At 38.2% G+C, this 18,577-nt stretch overlaps 1 protein-coding gene across 4 annotated transcripts in view; it reads right to left on the bottom strand.

The window, feature by feature from the left end:
• Positions 1-15,239: 15,239 nt before the first annotated feature.
• Positions 15,240-18,577, bottom strand: part of POC1B (POC1 centriolar protein B) — a 60,643-nt gene continuing 57,305 nt past the window's right edge. For 3 of the 4 annotated variants that reach the window (XM_085305941.1, XM_085305943.1, XM_085305942.1), the window contains 2 exons: positions 16,663-16,845; positions 15,240-15,418 (listed from right to left, as the gene is read on the bottom strand). In XM_085305941.1, the coding sequence (XP_085162067.1) occupies positions 15,314-15,418; positions 16,663-16,845 (288 nt within the window). In that variant the 3' untranslated portion in view covers positions 15,240-15,313. Of the gene's footprint in view, positions 15,419-16,662; positions 16,888-18,577 lie in introns of all 4 variants that reach the window. The other variant, XM_085305940.1, reaches the window with a different exon arrangement.

Here is an 18,577-nt window from a genome sequence, read left to right as displayed (position 1 = left end):
TGTCTTGAAAAATATTATTTTAAGGATGTTTATAACTCTAGTTCAGTGATCATTTTTTCAATTGTTTTCAATCTGTGCAGCCCCAAGCATTTTTCAGTGATGATATGGATGGAAATTTTAAATCCCAATATAATAAATGTAAATCTTGGTTTTCTTAGGTACCCTTTGTAGATCCATTAAAATTAGTCTATGCACTTCAAGTTTGAAGTCCAGCTCTAGTAYGGTTAGCTATGATGTGCCAAAACCTGCGAAGCTAATTTCATAGCTATCACTGCCTGCAGTGGGCCAGTTGTCTGATTTCATTAATGTAAAATGTGTATTGTATTTATGGATTTCTCCTGCTTGTAACTATCATTTTGTAACAGCTGGATTCTCAGTTTTTTGCCTTTCAGTGGCACAGCAAGCATCACAGCCCAGAAGCACCACATCTAAAAGGCAATTATCTGCACCTTCAGATGCTCCACACACCTCAAAACTGATTCCTCTGTGCAGCACAGCATTAGGTAAGCTAATACCAGAGCTGTTATTCCTGTAGGAAAGCGCTAGATATGCAGAACTGGCCAGATGCCAAGGTCTTTTGAGAATTTGGCCTTAATAATAGAAATCAAAGCTGATGGATGCCCACTTCTGAAAATCTGATCCAACATCATGGTGCTGAACATTCGGAAAATTTAGCGCCAGAAATAAGGGCCAGCCAGTTGAGTGCACTGTCTACTCAAAGTGACTTCAAATGACAGCAGAAGGGACCAGGGCGGCTAGAAAAGGCAACCAGAAGTGCATCCAAAGTAATAGATAATGTCTGTTCTAAATTCCAAATACCTGGCAAAATCAACCAAATCATGAATATTACTAACAAATGTCAAGCATACCTATTTCTGCATAGCAAATATAAAATGTTAAACATCTAACAGAACAAAAAGTATGAATTACTTTTGCAAAAGTCCAGTATGTGCTCACTTCATGCAGAAGAGCTTTGAACAAAGATCCTGAATCCAGAGCCTGTCCAGCTGCTCAGGACAAATGTGGCCTCACTGCCAGGTGGAGCCGCGGCCTCTTGGCCACGCTCGGGGTTTCACTGGAAGAGCCGGTAATATTTCTAACTACCGAAAAGGAAAAAATGCTGAACTGCTTTGTAGTCTTGAGATCTGAGTGGGTGAAATTCATTCCAATTTAATCAATTTCTTTTTGTTCGTTTTAAAGATGTGTCTGGACCACTGTCAGAATGTTATCATCRTCTTTCATTCCTTGCTGTGAGTCTTTGCACTTATTATTCTTTACATAAAAATCTTTACACTCTCCCCTGGGAACAGCCTATCTGTGGAAACCTGTACAGGATACCACATAAATGGCTGTGGTAACCACTCTAGAAAACTGTACAGTACAACCACCGCCACAGTATTTACAAAGAAGATTCTATCAAATTTACCATCAAATTGCCATCTCAGCTGCTGCAGACTGTATCTAGATGACCCCTACCTGTGTTAGACATATGCTGCAGTAACCTAGATGTGTTCCCTCCCAGTCCATTGCASCACAGGTTTCTTGCTCAGAATCACGCTATGCATGTGTTTGCTACTCGCACAGCTGCTTCCACAACTTCTATTTGATGTAAATTCAATACAACTTTGTCATTGTTATTTGAAGCAGATACTCAGGGCGGAGGGGGAGGAGAATCAAATATAGACTAAACTGAATAACACCTAGCCAATATTTTTTGTTTTTTCTACAAGTTGAAGCTATAACAAAAAAAAAATATATTCTGTCAGAAGAAACCCCCAAGTCTTGAAGTGACTCCAGAGCTACAGACTTTGGGTGAAGGTCAGGCTGGGATATCATGGCACCAGCAGCTGACAAGGGTCTACCAGAGTACATGTGTCAATGGAGYTGGGAGCAGGGCAGGATTCACGTGGGCTTAAACTGTGCTAGAGCCATTTTTTAGAGAAGACGTTAGCATCTAACTCCTCTGCAAACACTCAGCAAAGTAAGCAGGCCTCATATTGTATCATATGCAGTTTTGGAAAATGAATGGAAAGATGGTTACATGAAAGCTAGGGAAGATGCTTAAGGTTAAATAAGCTTTACACTCCTTTTTAGATGTTTCTGAGCCACAGTTTCACCTGTTATTAATTTGTACTATAATCAGTGTTTTWCATCTGTATGAAGATATGCTACTCAGTGCTTAACTTTTAAACAAGATTTTTGTGATTACTGGCCTTCCTTCCCAAAGCTGCTGTGAAAAATGAAGAGGGCAGAAGGGAGAGGTCTTTCCCAGTGGATGCTACAGAACATTTCTGCCATGATTTAAAGCCACATTAAACAATAGCTTGTTCACATTCAAATGCAGAACATCCCAAGATGCTGCATGAGGCCAGAGAGAGAACAGAAATTACTTTTGAGGGGATGTTAGGCGTAATTAAAGGCTTAAGTCCAAATCTTCCAGCAAATAAACTGCTATACAGCAAAGGAAACAGCTCCCTCAATAGCTTTTTTACAAAACACTAAATATACAGTCATAACAATAAAACCTAACTATCCAGCTGCCAGTGAATGATGTGCATGTGGCACTGTGGACCCTCTCTCTCCCCATGAATCCACCCCACTCTGCTGCCTGAAAACAGCAAGGGTTCTCCCAGGAGCAGCTGAGAAGTTTAATAAAAATAAGTTGGAGTTGCTTAATCTGCTTTGGGGATCTGGCTGCACTTGTGACAGTTATGATTATTCCTTTGGCAAAGTTCAGGGTGAAGTGAGAGGGGTGAAGTGAGAGGGTGTTAGCATGGGCCTAAATGTGGGGCAGGGGGAGGGGGGGAAGCCTCTTGCTGTCTTTCCCATTTGACGTGACAAATAAAGGCAAATGTGTGAAAACATTAAAGTCCCAGTGCAAAGGCAGGAAGAGGAAAACAAATAGCACCACACCATATGCCCCTAATCCCAATTAAAATGCATTCGCTTTCATTTCTCTTCTCCTCAGCTTCCTCTTTACACACCAGTGCACAAGCATGTTTGACAACACAGTGTGGGAATTTCTAGCTCACTGAGCAGCTTTCCTTTATCTCTGCCCATACAGCTACCTGAGGCTGCTGCTCCAAATCCTCCCCACCAAAATTTCAGGTACATTCAAAAGCAAGCCCCAGCTTCCCTTGTCACACAGCCATGCACAGTGCACCGTGCCAGTAACTCCCTACTTGGGAGGAGAAAACAAACAGGGAAGCAGAAGCCACAGCTTGAGAGAGAGAGTTCCCAGTGGCAGTGCTGTGTTTTGTAGGAAATCAGATATTTTAGGCTCCCCAGTGATGCTCTGCTCAGTTCACCACCTTTTCCCAGGCACGTAGGTTCCCAAACTGGAGTAATACACTCTGGGATGCATCTAACAGGCAGTTTCTACCTTTCTTGAGCAGAAAGCAGCAGGTACATCAGTCAAAATGCTACCTACTAAAGCTCAGTGCCACTGGTGAGACAGGGACAGGGGAAAATGCTGTGGGATAGTTCAGAGCCTGGAGAATGCCTTGAAGTCAGCGGGTTGCAAACACATGTGAGGAAGGCAGCATGAGCTGTTCATTAGAGACCGAACGGATGGAGAGAGGTTGTTAGTATGGCAAATCAATTTGCTAGCACCAAATTGATTTTAAAAAATGCAAAAGGATGCACTCACCATTATAAAATCGAATAGGAAGAGCAGCAAATAAATGTGGTCAACAATTCATAAACCCACAGTTAGATAGATAGCAGAACCCTCTCCTAAGGCAGGATAGCAGGCAGCATTTCCTGATGCTTCACTTGCAGCMTACTTTTAACATTTCTAATGCAGAACTAATTGTTTCCCTCCAAAGGCCCTTCCCACTCCTCATCCTCTACCTGCTGACGTAAAAGGTATTGATCGGACCTATAATCACAGGATCGTTTTTCACTATTTTCACTATTTGTCTCTCTTTCACTGTTTGTCTCTTCATATGTGCCCAAATTCTGTTGTCTTTTCCCTTGCAGCATCTTGACCAAGAATTCAGAATGCTTGCTTATAACTTTGCAGTCTCCAGGTTTTGGGTTTTGCATCCCCCTCCTTGCCAKCCTTTTCGTGTCTCCATCCCACTGCTTCCTACACAGAGTACAGCTGCCAGGCTGATGATGCAGATGCAGAGAGAAAATCCAATTCTCAAGAGCCTATCTAGTAAAATTATTTTAACATACAGTTCTAAGTAGTTTTCTCTGTACATATTTCTCTGTACTTTTAGGCTCATCACATTGACCTTTGCCTCCTGAGCTAGTGGAGTAACCAGCATCAGCAGCAGGGTGTTATCCTCTGTGCTGACTTCCTCCACAGGGAAGTACACAGTGGGGGAAGACACCAAGCAAGCAGCTTGACAGATGTGTAGTTGAACAGTGGTGGTATTGCAGACTGATAGGAAAAAGGGTCTAAGCAACAAAGATAATTTCTTCTTGTTGCCTCAAGCTTGATTTCTCCTGCTCCATTACTACAGATCTCCTTGGTCCTGCTTCAAATTCCCARACATCTCATACCATCCCTCTTCACTCTGCTGTTCTCAGATTTCTCTTCTCTCTCCTTACCCTAGTCTCAATCTCCACACCAAGCAAGTCCCACTGCGTCTGCTTCTTGTCCAACCTGGGTCATCCTCTCCAATGGCTTTTAACAAATCATCTACCTATGCCCTCAGATCAAACGTCTCCTACACCACTTCACTCCTATGAGCTTTTCATACATTTTCTGATGTCAGAATTCCTCCAGAAAAGATCCAAAGAAGGCTACATATTATCTTGTTCTCACAAATGGCTAGAAGTAGAATGGCATGGAAAACTTTAATCAAGGCAGTTAAAGGTTAGAAAACTTGTGGGAACAGCCTCTTATAATAAAAAATGTGGGAAATGATGGTTATTTGTGGCATTCCCAGTTTGTGGTCTAAATGCTCTTACCCACCCCTTATCCACTTCTTTCCTGACAAGAAGTAAGGGCTCCCAAATGAGCTAAGTCATTCTGTATGTCAAGTTGTACTTGTGCCGTATGAACTATAATGTTTACTTAAAATCCTCTTGCAGACACAATGTACTGATTCAAACTCAATCCCATAGCTGCAGCAAACAATGTCATTATTATACATCTCATTATCCCACGACAGCTGGCAAAAATGAGTTTGGCAGTTTAAACGCAACTTTGAAAATGTGCCTGTACTTTTAACTGTGTTACCAACTATGACTTCTTAAGAGGTAACGGAAAGGTCGGCTACCAAAACACTATTGATAACAATGTTTCAGGTTGATCAAAATAAAAAAGTTAACAACAAGGATTAGATTCCTCCTTACACATGCTGAAGTTATGGCTGAGGTCATTTTTTGTTGTGTGAATGTGGTGGTCATGGTGTCTATCTCATGTGAAGTAATGCGCAACAAAAGTGGAAATCTGCAAGGAGGCAAAACTTTTTGAGGTTGCCTCACACTGTTCAGAGTTTGGCAGATCCATTGTTTATACAACGTTAATACCAAATTGATGCTTTTGGGAAACTCCACCCACGAGTGATCYGGAAAACTTCCTGATATGCCCAACAAGACTTCAGCCAAGTGCATTAATTCTAGGCTGCAAAATATTTTCAGAGGAAAAGGATGGGAGAGAAGACAGGATGAAAACAGAGAGAGGAAGAGATAAGCAAAGAATCGATGGGCTACAAAGGACAGACAGTATAGGAAGAGCTAAAGTGCTAGCACAGGAGGAGGCAGAGACTGTGGATACATTCAGGAAGACCGTTCAACTTGATGATCAGAAGCTGCACTTACGCAGAATGGGGTTCATGTTTACCTCTTTCACGTGCTGTTCCTGGCTCCACCCAACTTCTGTTGGCAATGCCCCTGCCACTCACATCCTCCTCCTTTGAGGTTTCAGACTCCTCAAACTTCTGGTAGGGCTTACAAATACCATCATCACCTTGAAAATTACACCAGAGCACATCTCTGTCTTTTCATGTTCTTTGTTTAGTTCCTGACTCTGCTCTGATCCTCTTGGCTGCGTTAGCCTTTCGGGCAATCTGCTTTCTGATGTAGTGGGTTTCTTGGTCAAGAAAATATCATCAGATATTTTCTGATGAAGTTCTAATGCTTAAAGAGAATATTAAAATGATGCTGACAGCTGGATTCAGCTATTTGGTAACACCAACACCAAATATACTCTAGAGTTTAAATCACCAGAGCTTCTCAATGTTGGCCAAATGCTTCTTCTGAGTCAGATGCTTTTCAGAGGCCACATTTACCCAAGTACATGGATAAAATTAACATACTGAAGAAACTCATGGGCTGAAGTTAGAAAAGTAGGTTTGGCTCAGTTGGTTAGAGYGTAGTGTTGCTAGTGCCAAGGTTGTGGGTTCAGTCCCTGTACAGGGCTATGCTGAGGGTTGGACTAAATGATCTCCAGAGGTCCCTTCCARCCTTACCATTCTATGATTCCCTGGAACACTCACTGAAAGTATCCAGAGAAGATTGTTAGAAGTTGTGAGTCTGGAGTACAAGGGCTGATACGGCTGGCTGCCTGCAGCTTTAGCCCCGAGGTGTAAAAGAAGTATCTGCCTTTCCCAGTTTCCTTCACCTACTGAGCTCCCAGAAACTGGAGCACATGCCTGCATAAGGTCCTGCCCTCAGACAACTCCACATTAAAGATTAAAAATGAAACAACTCCCTGCTCCTGGGATACTCAGACATAAATGCAGAGAAGTATCACTGGTTGCAAGTGAAGAGGGGGCAGATAAAACAGGAAGAAACTACATAGCCAAAACACAGTAAGCTGGCCATGGAGGCAGATTGCTAGAGTACGTGTTTGTGAGGGCCCAAGAAACAGTCCGACACCCACAATTTCAGCAGCAAAAGGATGCTTGAGATCTGAGTCCAGCCTCTGTACCGGAAGTTGGCCTACGAGAAGAAAGCAAAGGAGACCGTGCTGAAGGGCACTGCTGCTTCAGAGCCACCACAGTGTGATACCTTAGAAAATAAAAGGAGGAAATAATATTACACTGGGAGGTCTCCTGAAAGTACTCAGAAATGAAGCTCGGTTTGGTATGAAGAGTGTTTCAGTTGCAGAGCTATTAAACCCGAGCACTTTCTCTAGGAGGCAGGAAAGCTATTCTGTCTCTCCCATATAACAAATCAAGACAGTGGGCTGTGGAGTGCCATCACTGTCAAAAGAAATCTCTAATTCTGAAGAATCAGAAAAAATCCAGGCAGAGCTGAAATACATTTCTTCCAAGACTTTTTCCCTCTAATTTCAAAAGGGGGGGGGGACAAACAAAAAAAAAAGCAGTCAAGGAAAATCACAGGCTCAGTCCAGAGCCATCCCGGAGCCATGGAGCCTGGAAAGCTGCAAGGCAAGCTGGCAGGAAATCAGGCAGGCTTGTGATGGAAACGTGCCTGTGTTTCATCGGAAGTTCATCCAAACAGATATGTTTCTGYGAAACGTTTTGCTTATGACAAATTGGCATTTTCTAAAAAAAAACTGTTCTGTTGGAAAACTCCCAGTCAGTGTTCATTACGGTATAATGGTTCCTTAAATAAAAAAGAAGCTGGGTGTGTCATAGMTAACATTAAGGGACTACAGTTGCTATATTTTTGTAGCAAATGACTCCTTCTACGGGGCAAATCTGAAAAATGAATCCTTGGTTATTTCTGTCTGGTTTTGTCAGCGTGGTGAGTGCTGAAGGCTCAGCTTTGGTATGCGAGAGTGTATATAAATGTAAAAAAGAATTGTGAGATGCTGGGTGAGAATATGTTGATTTTATTGTATGCCTCAATTTTGGATTCTGAACTGCATTTTTCAGATATCATACCTTGTTGGTTTTATATTCTTCCCTGTTCCTCTCAAATCTATTACACAGAAAAACATAGATAATTCCCTCCCCAGTACTCAAATTATGTAACAAAGGCATAACTCTCCCACTTTGAAATGACTAACTTGGTCATTATTCACTAGAGAGAAGTGAGAGATAAATGTGGAAAACACACATATACAACTTGGAATAGCTGAATAGCTGAGACCATTTTTCTTTCTAACAGGAAGAAGACAAAATTAGTGATATTTCCTCTTTCGTGGTTTTGAAAGATACTGGAAACCTTTCTCATTCTAGYATATTTTCCAAAGGAATATCCAAAAGGCTGTAGGACAAGGTCTGTGTACAAATTAGGGACTTATTCCTGCAAAATTAATTTATCTGAGTTCCTGGATCAGAAAAGGGAGGCTCTAAACCAGGTAGCTGTGAAATAAATAAAGAAGAAGCCATTTAAATTAATCAGGAGCTCAAGTTCTAACGACTATATTTGTCTTTCATATACCTTCAAAAAAATAGCCATCAATTGCTATTCACATTTTCTTTATCACTCAGCTATGTGAATACATAAGATTAAGACGTTTTCAGCATGTAGCTTCAATCACACGAGAAGTCCCACTGATTTCAGCCAGAAGCTTCCCACTGAGTCAGCAAAGGACTTACCGCCGCGTGTGATTTTCAGAACGTGACTGATGTTACTGGCTGTGCCTACGCCGCTGGGGAGGTACCTTCTGCAGGACATCTGACAGACCCAGCCCCAGGCACCTGCCTTGGCTGCATCCCGGCTCTGTACGGGGTCACGACCGTCGTGGAGAGACATGGGAGAGAAATGGAGAGAAATGCATGTGCCTGTGTTGTGAAAGGACCGCAGCACACTTTGTGAGAGTCTGCAATGGGGGTAATCAAGAAGATGATGCCTGGAGGGGCACCAGAGAACCACTCTGCTCATCTGCATGGCTAAAAGCTCAGTTTCATTCTTAAAGTTGCACACATGCTCAAAWTCTTTGATAACTTGGAGTGGTGCTATATCATCCCCAGCTAGAATGAGGCTGTTAAAATTTCTCTAATGAGCCTCTTACAGTTTCTCAATAATGTGGCTGTTTACAGCCCAAGTCTGTGCTGAATAGATTGAGGAAGCTGCACAAAAGCACACGGTGTTTTAGGAGTGAAGATGTACAGTTACATCAGTATGGATGGAGACCACTCATTATGGTTATATATAATTAAATATTATATTCTACTATGCTTTGCTTGATTACACTCACTGCTTAACTGAAAAGTTAATGGCATCTTCTTATATTTATAGAGTTTTCTTGGAAGTTAAAGCTGGTCTTGTGAACTACAAGAATTTTCAAGACTTGCGGACTAAGAGCTAAACCCTACTTTTGCCTACAATATCAAAATTTAGGTGTACCATCATTAATTTTAACAGAACAACCCTAACAACCAGTGCAGAATTTGGTCAGTTGAAAATCATCACCAAATGTCTCTTCTTTCTCTTTGAAGTTGCTCTTTTTAGGCTTTGACACATATCCTGGGCTTTGTGCTCACAAGTTTCACAGGACTGTAATAATAATAAAAAGAATGATTACAAAGTGTTAGATGAGTGCTCTGGTGAGGAAGAAATTATTCTGGTAACATTCTGTCCTTTTCATCACCCAAATGTATCACATCTGTAAYGTTTTGTTTTGAGAGCCATGCAAGTTGAAGGCAGCATGAAGCAACAGAGCACATGGCTCATCTGAATTTTTCTTAAAAAAATCAGAGAAATGTTTTTTAGTTCTTTGAACTTCATAGATTTCTATCTCTGTGATACTTGCTCATCGTCCCAGTAAACAATAGACCATTGCAAAATATACCTCGCTTCTGAGTAATTAAACTTATGACAGATCTTGACATTTGACGCAGGTGTTGGAGTAAATGCTATAAGCCTTTTCGTTCCACCACTGTGGCCAGGAAAGGCTTCAGTGATATCCTATGCTGCAGAGACTAGCAGTTCCTGCTACTTTCTCTTTGTTCTTATGTTTTATCTCTCTGAAAGGAGCAGGGATTTCCTCTGGAGATTAGGAGGAGGTAACAACCTGAGACAGAAGTACTATTTCATTACAATACAGAGCACAAAAGAATGAAAAAGATACATAATAGAAGTCTTTTCTTCCCCTCTCCCAGCAATTGCTTCCTCTTCTGCAGCTTTGAAGTGAAGTTGAGTTCCTCTCTTTTATTCTGGTCTGTAAGGGCTCAAGCCACAAAGGAACTTACAACTCAAATAACCACTCTGTGTTGCAAAATCTTGTATTTAGATGGCATTGAGATGCTCAGTATTTCTTCTCAGCCCACTCCTGCCTCTCCGTAAGTGTACTGAGTCCTCTGATGCTAAAGACCCTACTAGAGGCATGTGAAAATTGTGAAATCTCAGCCACTAGCAGACTATGTTAGTACCCCTGCTCATGCTAAAGCTCCTGTGGGCTTCCTGAACTAGGTGTTCCTGCACTGGTCTAGTCTATAGGTCTTGATCTAGTCAGTATCTCAAAGCATATATTGGCTTGGGCTTCACATGAAAAGCAACCAGGATCTTTCTCCATCTGTTAAAAGCCCAGGAGCTTTCTTCATCTGTTAGAAATCTAAGTTTACCCACCCCATCAAATATGTAGAAGGCAATCTTTCAAACACTTACTRTGTTGGCTTTGGGACAGACATTCAAACCCAATATTTCTCCACCCTGGCAACATGCTTGATTCTTAGGCAACTGGGTATTCTAGAGTGAAGCCGATTTGGCTGCTGCTCGTATAACCATCCCATTTTACATTCAGCATTCCCAAAGTGAGAGGAAGTTCGAGTGTCTGTCCAAGAACCAGGTCAGGCTAGGCACACRATCCAAACTGCTTTGGTGGACTCTTAAGTGTAGACTAGAAATTCCAAAAGGCCTTAATTGCATTTCTCCATTTTTAAGAAACTATCAGAGGGAAGCTCTTCTGATGCTATCACACCCAGATGGGTTTTTCCTGTTKGTTTTTTTCTTTTTCTAAATTTGCTTCTGATTATGCAGCTTAGTGGCAAGAAAATATATTAGTGAAAATGAGCAAATTTTCTCATTTAAGTTACATTTATAAATATATTAATGATACCTTGTGTAGAACTGCTGACTCTCTTACAAAAGAAGCATTTTGAAAGGGAAGATATATTTTGTCTTGGGTAAGATTCATCAGTGCTCAACAGTAAATCTCTTCAAGCCTGATAAATACAGTCCTTATCCTCATATTATTAAGATGTCTACATGTAAGTACATTCACAAGTCATAATTTTGTTTTGTAACACAGATAATAAATTATCATTCACTGATCAACTTAGAAACCATTTTTTCATGCTGGTTTTAAAATTTATAGTAAAATTGGTGAAGAGTGCACTCAGCACATCCTGCTAGCTGAGTCAATTGAAATTGCACCTGTTCTTGGATGCAAGTCAAAACAAATGCAACCCATATACATTGTAAAGAAAAGGACTTGTATGCACTTTTTCCAATTAACATCTGCCTTTTGGCAAGTCATTGACCTATTTTCTCACAAAGAAATGGCTTCTATTGTATTATGCATCCGAAGCGTGCAAAAGTCGCTGAGGGGACACTCTGACAAAAACATACTGTTCCTGGATCCAGTGTGTACATACATATTCATTAATTGTTCAGGGCAAAGAGTCCACAATTTCTGATTTTTACAAAGTGTACAAGGTAAACAAGTTACATAAAACTACGTCCTTGGAAATACATTCTGATCCCAGCTACCCTCATTCAGTGGAAAACTCAAAGTGTTTTTGTGATGTGATATGGCAAGGAAAATAATTTAGCAACTGTGTAAGCAAGACCTTTAGGGAGAAAAACTGTTTACCTTAAAAATAGCACAGTATATAGTATATTTATTTGAATAAAGACAAGAATTTCTCTTTTTGTATTTCCTGAATCAAATCTTCCCTCATGCTACAGGGATCTGTTCAGGCTCTCCTGAAATGGCTAGGAGAAACTATATTCTACCACAGTTTCTCCAGAAGATTAGCTTAATCAGAATTTAAGCTTAGAGTTTGTTAAGTTTCTTGACCTAAAGATTACGATAATGAAACAATGCAATATCATCTTACCAGTGCAAAGGCAAGAAGGAACAATCTGCCAAAGATGGGGAGTTGCTAGGTATGTTTACATCCAGGATTTTTTTTTTTTTTTTAAACCATAAATTGATAAAAGATATGCCAACAGTAGTAACAAGTAAATGATGAAAATTTTCAGAGAATTTAGCAGTGTTATTTTTTAAAAAAACAAAACCACAGCTCCCTCCTCATCTTCCCAGAATAGTAAAACCATCAACAATTTGAGTTGTCAAGATGACCCATATAGCCAGCAAGCTTGATTACTGGGGTAAGCTAATGTCTCAATCTGATTTTACGCAGGCACTTGAAAACCTGTATGCTCAAACCAAAAGAAAACATTAAGTGCCATTCAGTTGCAACATTTAGCTATTTATTCTCTGCCTCTAAAATGGAAATCAGAACTGTAACTTATACACCCAGGTTTTCTATGCAAGCACTGTAAGAGTTAGGAAGCTCTAAATGTGCTCTCAAAGAAATTGCATATTGCAGTCTAAAGTGAAAAACTGAGAAAAATATCTTTATTGCTTCAGCATTATGCTTTATGTGATGCTCAAGATAAAAATTCTACTAAAATGGACACCTCAACTTTGATGGAAATTACAAGGAATTACAATTCCTGTGACACTGGTAAGAGACACTGTTCATTTTGCCACATTCTCTCTTTCCCTCACAAACATTGGAGATCTACCCCATTTTGGAGCATGTGTTTCAGTTATTATGGTTTTCTTGAACAGGCAATTGAGACATTTTTGCTTTTTAACTCAGTAGTTGGCCTGGATGCTCCAAGTGGTCTTTCTTCAGCAGGATGTCCTGTTTATAGAGAGATAACAGCCTGAGGAAAGCTGGATTGCTTCAGGTACACAGTTTACCTTGTATGAATTTGTATGAATTTTCAGTATTTCACTGCAGTCTGTAATATAGATATACTTTTCATAAACATTTAAAGATCTCTGAAATTATTTTTTCAAGTACTCCTGGAGTACAACTAAGACTGAACAGCATTTACTTTCACCTATCTCTAAAAGATAATTCAAATTARTCAAGACATCAATTGTTTGCCAGAGCAAAAAGCCTACAGTAAATACTGAGAATATTTGCTTTTGAAGAGTTTAAGCAACCTCTTCAACTGCTTTCAAAGGAAATTTTTACATTCAGTGGCTCTGTTTGAAATTATTTGGAACAAGGGAATGAGATAATTAGTTCATGACGAATTTCATTCAAAAAGAATACTGTGCAAGGTGGTAGCTGTATTTCAGGAGAGCAGGCGCATCTTGAGGAAAATACCTCTATCCTTTTCTCTAACAAGCACCTCTACTTATGCAAATATGCTACATGCCATGCATGTTGAGGATTTCAAAATCAACAGACTACCTGACAGAATGACAAGAACATACCTTCATTTGGAAATGTTATGCTATTTCACTAGATTCACAAACAACAGAGGAATAAAATGGATTAAGTAATAAATGCTCCAAATAAACATGTACTGAATACAAAGAAGGATTAGTGATAGAAACTAAGGCAGAAAGGAAAATTTCAGCRCAGTTTATTAAAAAAATACAAAAGAAGAAAAAATTGCCAAATCTTGTTGACAGATAATCCTGAAAAGCCTAACAAAATAAAAGAATCTGTAGATAACTAAAAGAAACAGAAGAAAATATTAAGAGGAAACAAGAAACAAGCATGAGTTTTTAACGGTTATATTTTTTGCCTTCTAATGAAACCAGAAAAGATCACAGAAGTATTTACAAATGCAAAAAAAAAGCACATCTGATCTAAAAGACAGTATTTACATAATGAGGCATTATACAGAATTACAACCAATTGCATAATCAAAGGTCAGGCTGTACACATTGGAATAGAAAATCATCATTTCACGAAAAATCTGTGGTGAAGCTGTTATAGGGAAATAGTTGCACCCAAAAACTTTTAAGAATAGATTATTTCTTTGCAATAAACAGTACTGCTTAAGACTGAATCAAAAATATATAGTAATTGTTGGCAAAATTCAGAGTTTACCAACCAATTGAGGTGATGTCTGGATATCCAGAAGTGATTATTAGGAGGAAAATGAAAAGTTATAAAAAAATCTACTGCTCTTTTCTTTGGCTCCAACTGCAGTTGTATTTGCATGGTGAGATTTTGTGCTTAAGTTAAATTCTATAGACTTTAAGGAGGTTCAGTTTAGGAAATGGGCTTTAGCTATATATAGTCAGTTGCAGAGTTGGATTAAAATTCTCCGCATTTCAATTATCCTATTTTTCAACATACAAAATATGAAGCTGCAGAAATGGAAGATAGTTTAGTTTTGACTGTGGATTTACAAGAGATATTCCGCAATTGCCATTTAAAAAATAGGATGGAGRCATAAAGAAGGAAAGATGTTCTCTATTAAAGAATAAAACCTACAATTTTACGCCTTTCTAAAAATCATATCTTTATTAAAATAGAAACAAAATTCATCATTCACTACAAACTGACTCATAAAAGGTCTTTACTGATTTATGGCTTAATTTATACAGTCTTAACTGATTTCTAGGGAGGCCATTCATAGCATGCAAAGCCTGAGTGCCTCTTCAACAGGCTTCCTATTATTTTGTGTTTGGTTCTTTCATTCTTCAGAAGTATGAAAGTAAATTTTGCTCTTCTAAATATGAAGAATGAATTTTAATGGATTAAATAAAGAATGCAAATACAAGACAGTGCACCAGTCTTGAAGCTGAATTCATAGATCCAACTGTTGTTTCGAAGTTTAAGTGACCACATTTTTATGTTTGGAACTGAAAGTTTTTAAAATGAAACATCTTCCAATTGACACAGAAATATTTATAAGATGAAGAGTAACTGTCACCACWTTTTCATAAAACATTTTATAGTGTGTAAGAGACAGAGAAAACCTGTGGTATTTTAGCAATTAGTGGTAATTAGGCCTTATTTAATTTCAGTGCTTGAGTAAAATTGCCTTAGCACAAAGAGCATCATTTTCACAACCCTTATCTGGGTTGAAAAACCGGCATAATGTACTTCCATAGTAATTACTGCTCATCTAAAATTGCATAGTTTGTTGCTTAGTTGTATTTAAAGATGTTAAGTTGAAATAAGTCAGAAATGAGTCTTGTAATTTTCAGTGGGAATGATTTTAAAAAGTATTAGTTTTGGCTGGGCTACCTTTTATTAAATATGTAATGAGAACATCTGCTTGCTACCAATCTTTAAAATGTGCTGCATATTTTTTCTTCACTTTTTATTAATGACTTATTGAAATAAGAAAAAAAAAAATTTTTGCTCATAGCCAAATACAATGAAGTAACATTTATTTTTTCCTTGAGAATATATAGAACATATTCATCAGTACAGATCATCTGCAGTTTTTATTCTCCCTGTCTTCCCTGAAGAAACATTTTTTGCTGATTTTCTAAGCATTCTTTCAATTTATCTTCAGTCAAAGTAAGCCGTTGTTCCAGGATTGAAATAGTCTGCAGGAAGAGGACAATGCTTTCAATTTGTTTTTATACAACTTGCACAGTATTACGAAAGTATGCAACACAGTAAATAAAAAATAATTGTTTTAAYTAAACAAGAAAAAAAAATTCTAAAATGTCTTTGCCATAGTCATTCCACTATTTACTACTGTATTCAGTAATAGTGGTTTTGTATCTGTGGAGAGTGTTTATAAGGTTTAAAACTACTTTCATAAAATATTTCACCTAGAAGTGTGTGTGTGTGTGCGCATTGTTTTATACATATAGATATTGATACAGATATAATGTATATGTATAYACAAATTATCCAGAAATACAATGTGAAAATTACAATTATATTTCAATAGAAAAACAGTCATCACTGGAGACCCCAAATGATGCTTTCCAACATCTAAAAGATACTTTTCAGACACCCCAAAAAACTGATTTTAGGGAAAAAAAAATATTTACAGGTATTCTCCAAGAACTCTCCCTGCTTTAACAAGGTAGGCTTCCAGACACAGGCTGACAGTTTCTTTTTAATTTAATTTACTAAACAAATAGTTTTCAAGTGATGGCTTTTTACTCCATTCTTGTCAAAACTTATTGCTTGCAATAACATATATATTGCAAAATAATGTAGAAAAATACTTAGCCACTTCTTTTTGATTTGGTTGAAAGTTAATGTATTACAGAACATAGCTGTAACTTAAAACATAAATTGGCTAAACCTAGAATACTAAAAAGAAGCACTAAGCATCTGCAAAGAAGTGACTCAGAGTTAATGACTGAGCCTAATACTTGCACTGTTTCACTGACACTTAGAATTATTCCACTGCTTAGATTGCTAAGCCAAAACCTCAAGCACTAAGTTTGAAAAAGGATTTAATGGTACATTGGCAATTTCCCTTGTTCTTCCCCTGCTAAAGCGTAATTGTTCGAGCTGGAATCTGACAACCTCTGGCTTCTGGTAAATCTATGCTAGATCTCACTACTGAAAAATACCAACTTTCCCCACCCCCAGAGTCAAAAATACACCAGTAATCTTTGTGATTATGTAGCAGGAAGCATTCACTTCAAAGAATGCAATATAATTAACATATACTGAACAGAAAAAAACAAGAGTCACTTGTCTAATTATTCAAAATAACCCCATAGACTTTAATACTCAGATTTATGAATATGGTTCCTGGATTTTATTGCCCACTGACAGCATTAACATTCTCCACAGTGAGYGTTAACTGTTATTTCATACTTACTAGAGTTAAAACATCCAGCTGCTCCACTATGTGCTCCAAAGCATGACCTAGGGATGGGGAGATGTCCCTTTGCTTCTCCATATTACGCATAGCTACTTCACTCTCATTCTCTGGCTTCCTTTTGGGACTTGTAGCCAGGCCTGCAGCAGGGGGATATTGCGAGTCTTCACTGCTGACATCATCCTTGAATGTAAAAACATCATTTGAAAATCCAGTTCCCCTTGTCTTCAGTTAAGTGGAACCATGCAGGAAGATAGGCAGAAAAATATATATATATTTTTTTAACATTGTAAAAATCTATTTACACATATGTAAATACACACAACTGCCTTCAGATTTGCTGGTCCAATTCATAACACTTCAATTCATTCAGACCTAGGAGACAATTTAAGCTATAACGGACGAAGCAATAAACATTTATGGTGCACACAGAAACCTCAGAAGTCTTTACAAATGATTTCAACAAGAATATGTTTCAGGTACATATGACTGAAGAACTAAATGTTTTACTGCTGGAGCTTAAATTAAAGCTTGCATAAATACTATAGCAAGCRGAAGTTTTCTTCAAAAAGATAGCTTGAGTTCATAAAGGAGTTMATTCACAGCAGTCATATGGATCACATCTTTCAAATTGGAGTACATGATCACAAGGGTTTCTTCCAACATCATCATATGAAACTTTTATTTAGTAAGAAGTGATAAAAGATATGTGTCTTCTTTGATAATAAAAAGCGTTAAATAGTTTTTAGTTATTTGTTCAGTTACATTTCTTTTTGAGAACCTGATTCCTTCAGAGAGCAGGAGGAGGAAACTACTGAAAAAACCCACACAATGCAAAGTTAAGAAAGAAACAATTTGGATGTATATAAATATTGCTTAAGGGTAAGTGAAAGAGCATGATCTTTCCAATCACTTCTATTTTTATTTGTGTCTCCAAGTTCTTAGTGACAGTTTTGAGTCAATAAAGTTTAAATCATCACTAAGTCACTAGATGGCTCTTCATAAATTCACCTGACTTAATAATGGCTTGTTGAGATTTCTTTGAAAACTTCTTATAGCTTAAGATAGAATAAAAATAAACTCARATTAAAATAATCTGAGGCAATAATCATATTTTATTATCTCTAATTATATTTGCAATATCCAGAAGCACTATAAAATAAACCTTTTCTGCAGTTACAGCTCAACTGTCTTTCTGATATTTCTTGACAGCTGATTAAAGTATCCATTAGCTACAGAAAGAGGAAATTTCACAGTCTTATCTGATGTATATATAATATACAATATTTATAAAGTACCCAAAATATTTATGTTGTAAAGCTGAATAGATTTTCAAATGAAAGTTCTTGAAATCATTGTGAGCWGTTAAAAAAAATCCTGCTAAATCTCTGAAACAATTTTGTAGAACTTAAATTGCTAGGTAGAATTAGTGGCAAACCTTCGTACGATTGCCTATGGTCATTAATGTGTCACCAGTACCAGGGGGTTTTAGAAACAGTTTAGACAACTTTCTGTCAGGAATGGTTTATATACAGTTGACCTTGCCTTTGAACCAGGTAGTATCAGATAGTGATGGGTGAAATACTATGTTAGCATCATGATTTTAAATATGTGTAATACTAAATCATACCAATATTATCAGGATTTGATACTGCTGCAGTATCCACAAGATACATTCTTGTATCTTGCTCAGTGCCATCCTGCACAGTTCTGGCCAACCACATGCTTCTATTCTCTAAATTTACTCCTCAAAATCTTTTCTTCCCTAGTGCTGGGGCAGCGCTACATGCATTTCCTTCATTCTCCACCAATGGGAGAGGACTAAGAGGCAAGTTGTATCTACCATCTACCAAACAGAGTTTTTCTTTTTCCTATCAAAGCACAAAAGCAAAGCAGAAGTACCAGACACAGAGTC

The sequence above is a fragment of the Rhea americana genome, unplaced genomic scaffold, assembly GCF_003343005.1.
Source record: "Rhea americana isolate MKP2758 unplaced genomic scaffold, rheAme1 scaffold_229, whole genome shotgun sequence".
In the NCBI taxonomy this organism is placed as follows: domain Eukaryota; kingdom Metazoa; phylum Chordata; class Aves; order Rheiformes; family Rheidae; genus Rhea; species Rhea americana.
The sequence above is the reverse complement of the archived record's forward strand: the minus strand, read 5'-3'. Positions and strand labels throughout refer to the sequence as shown.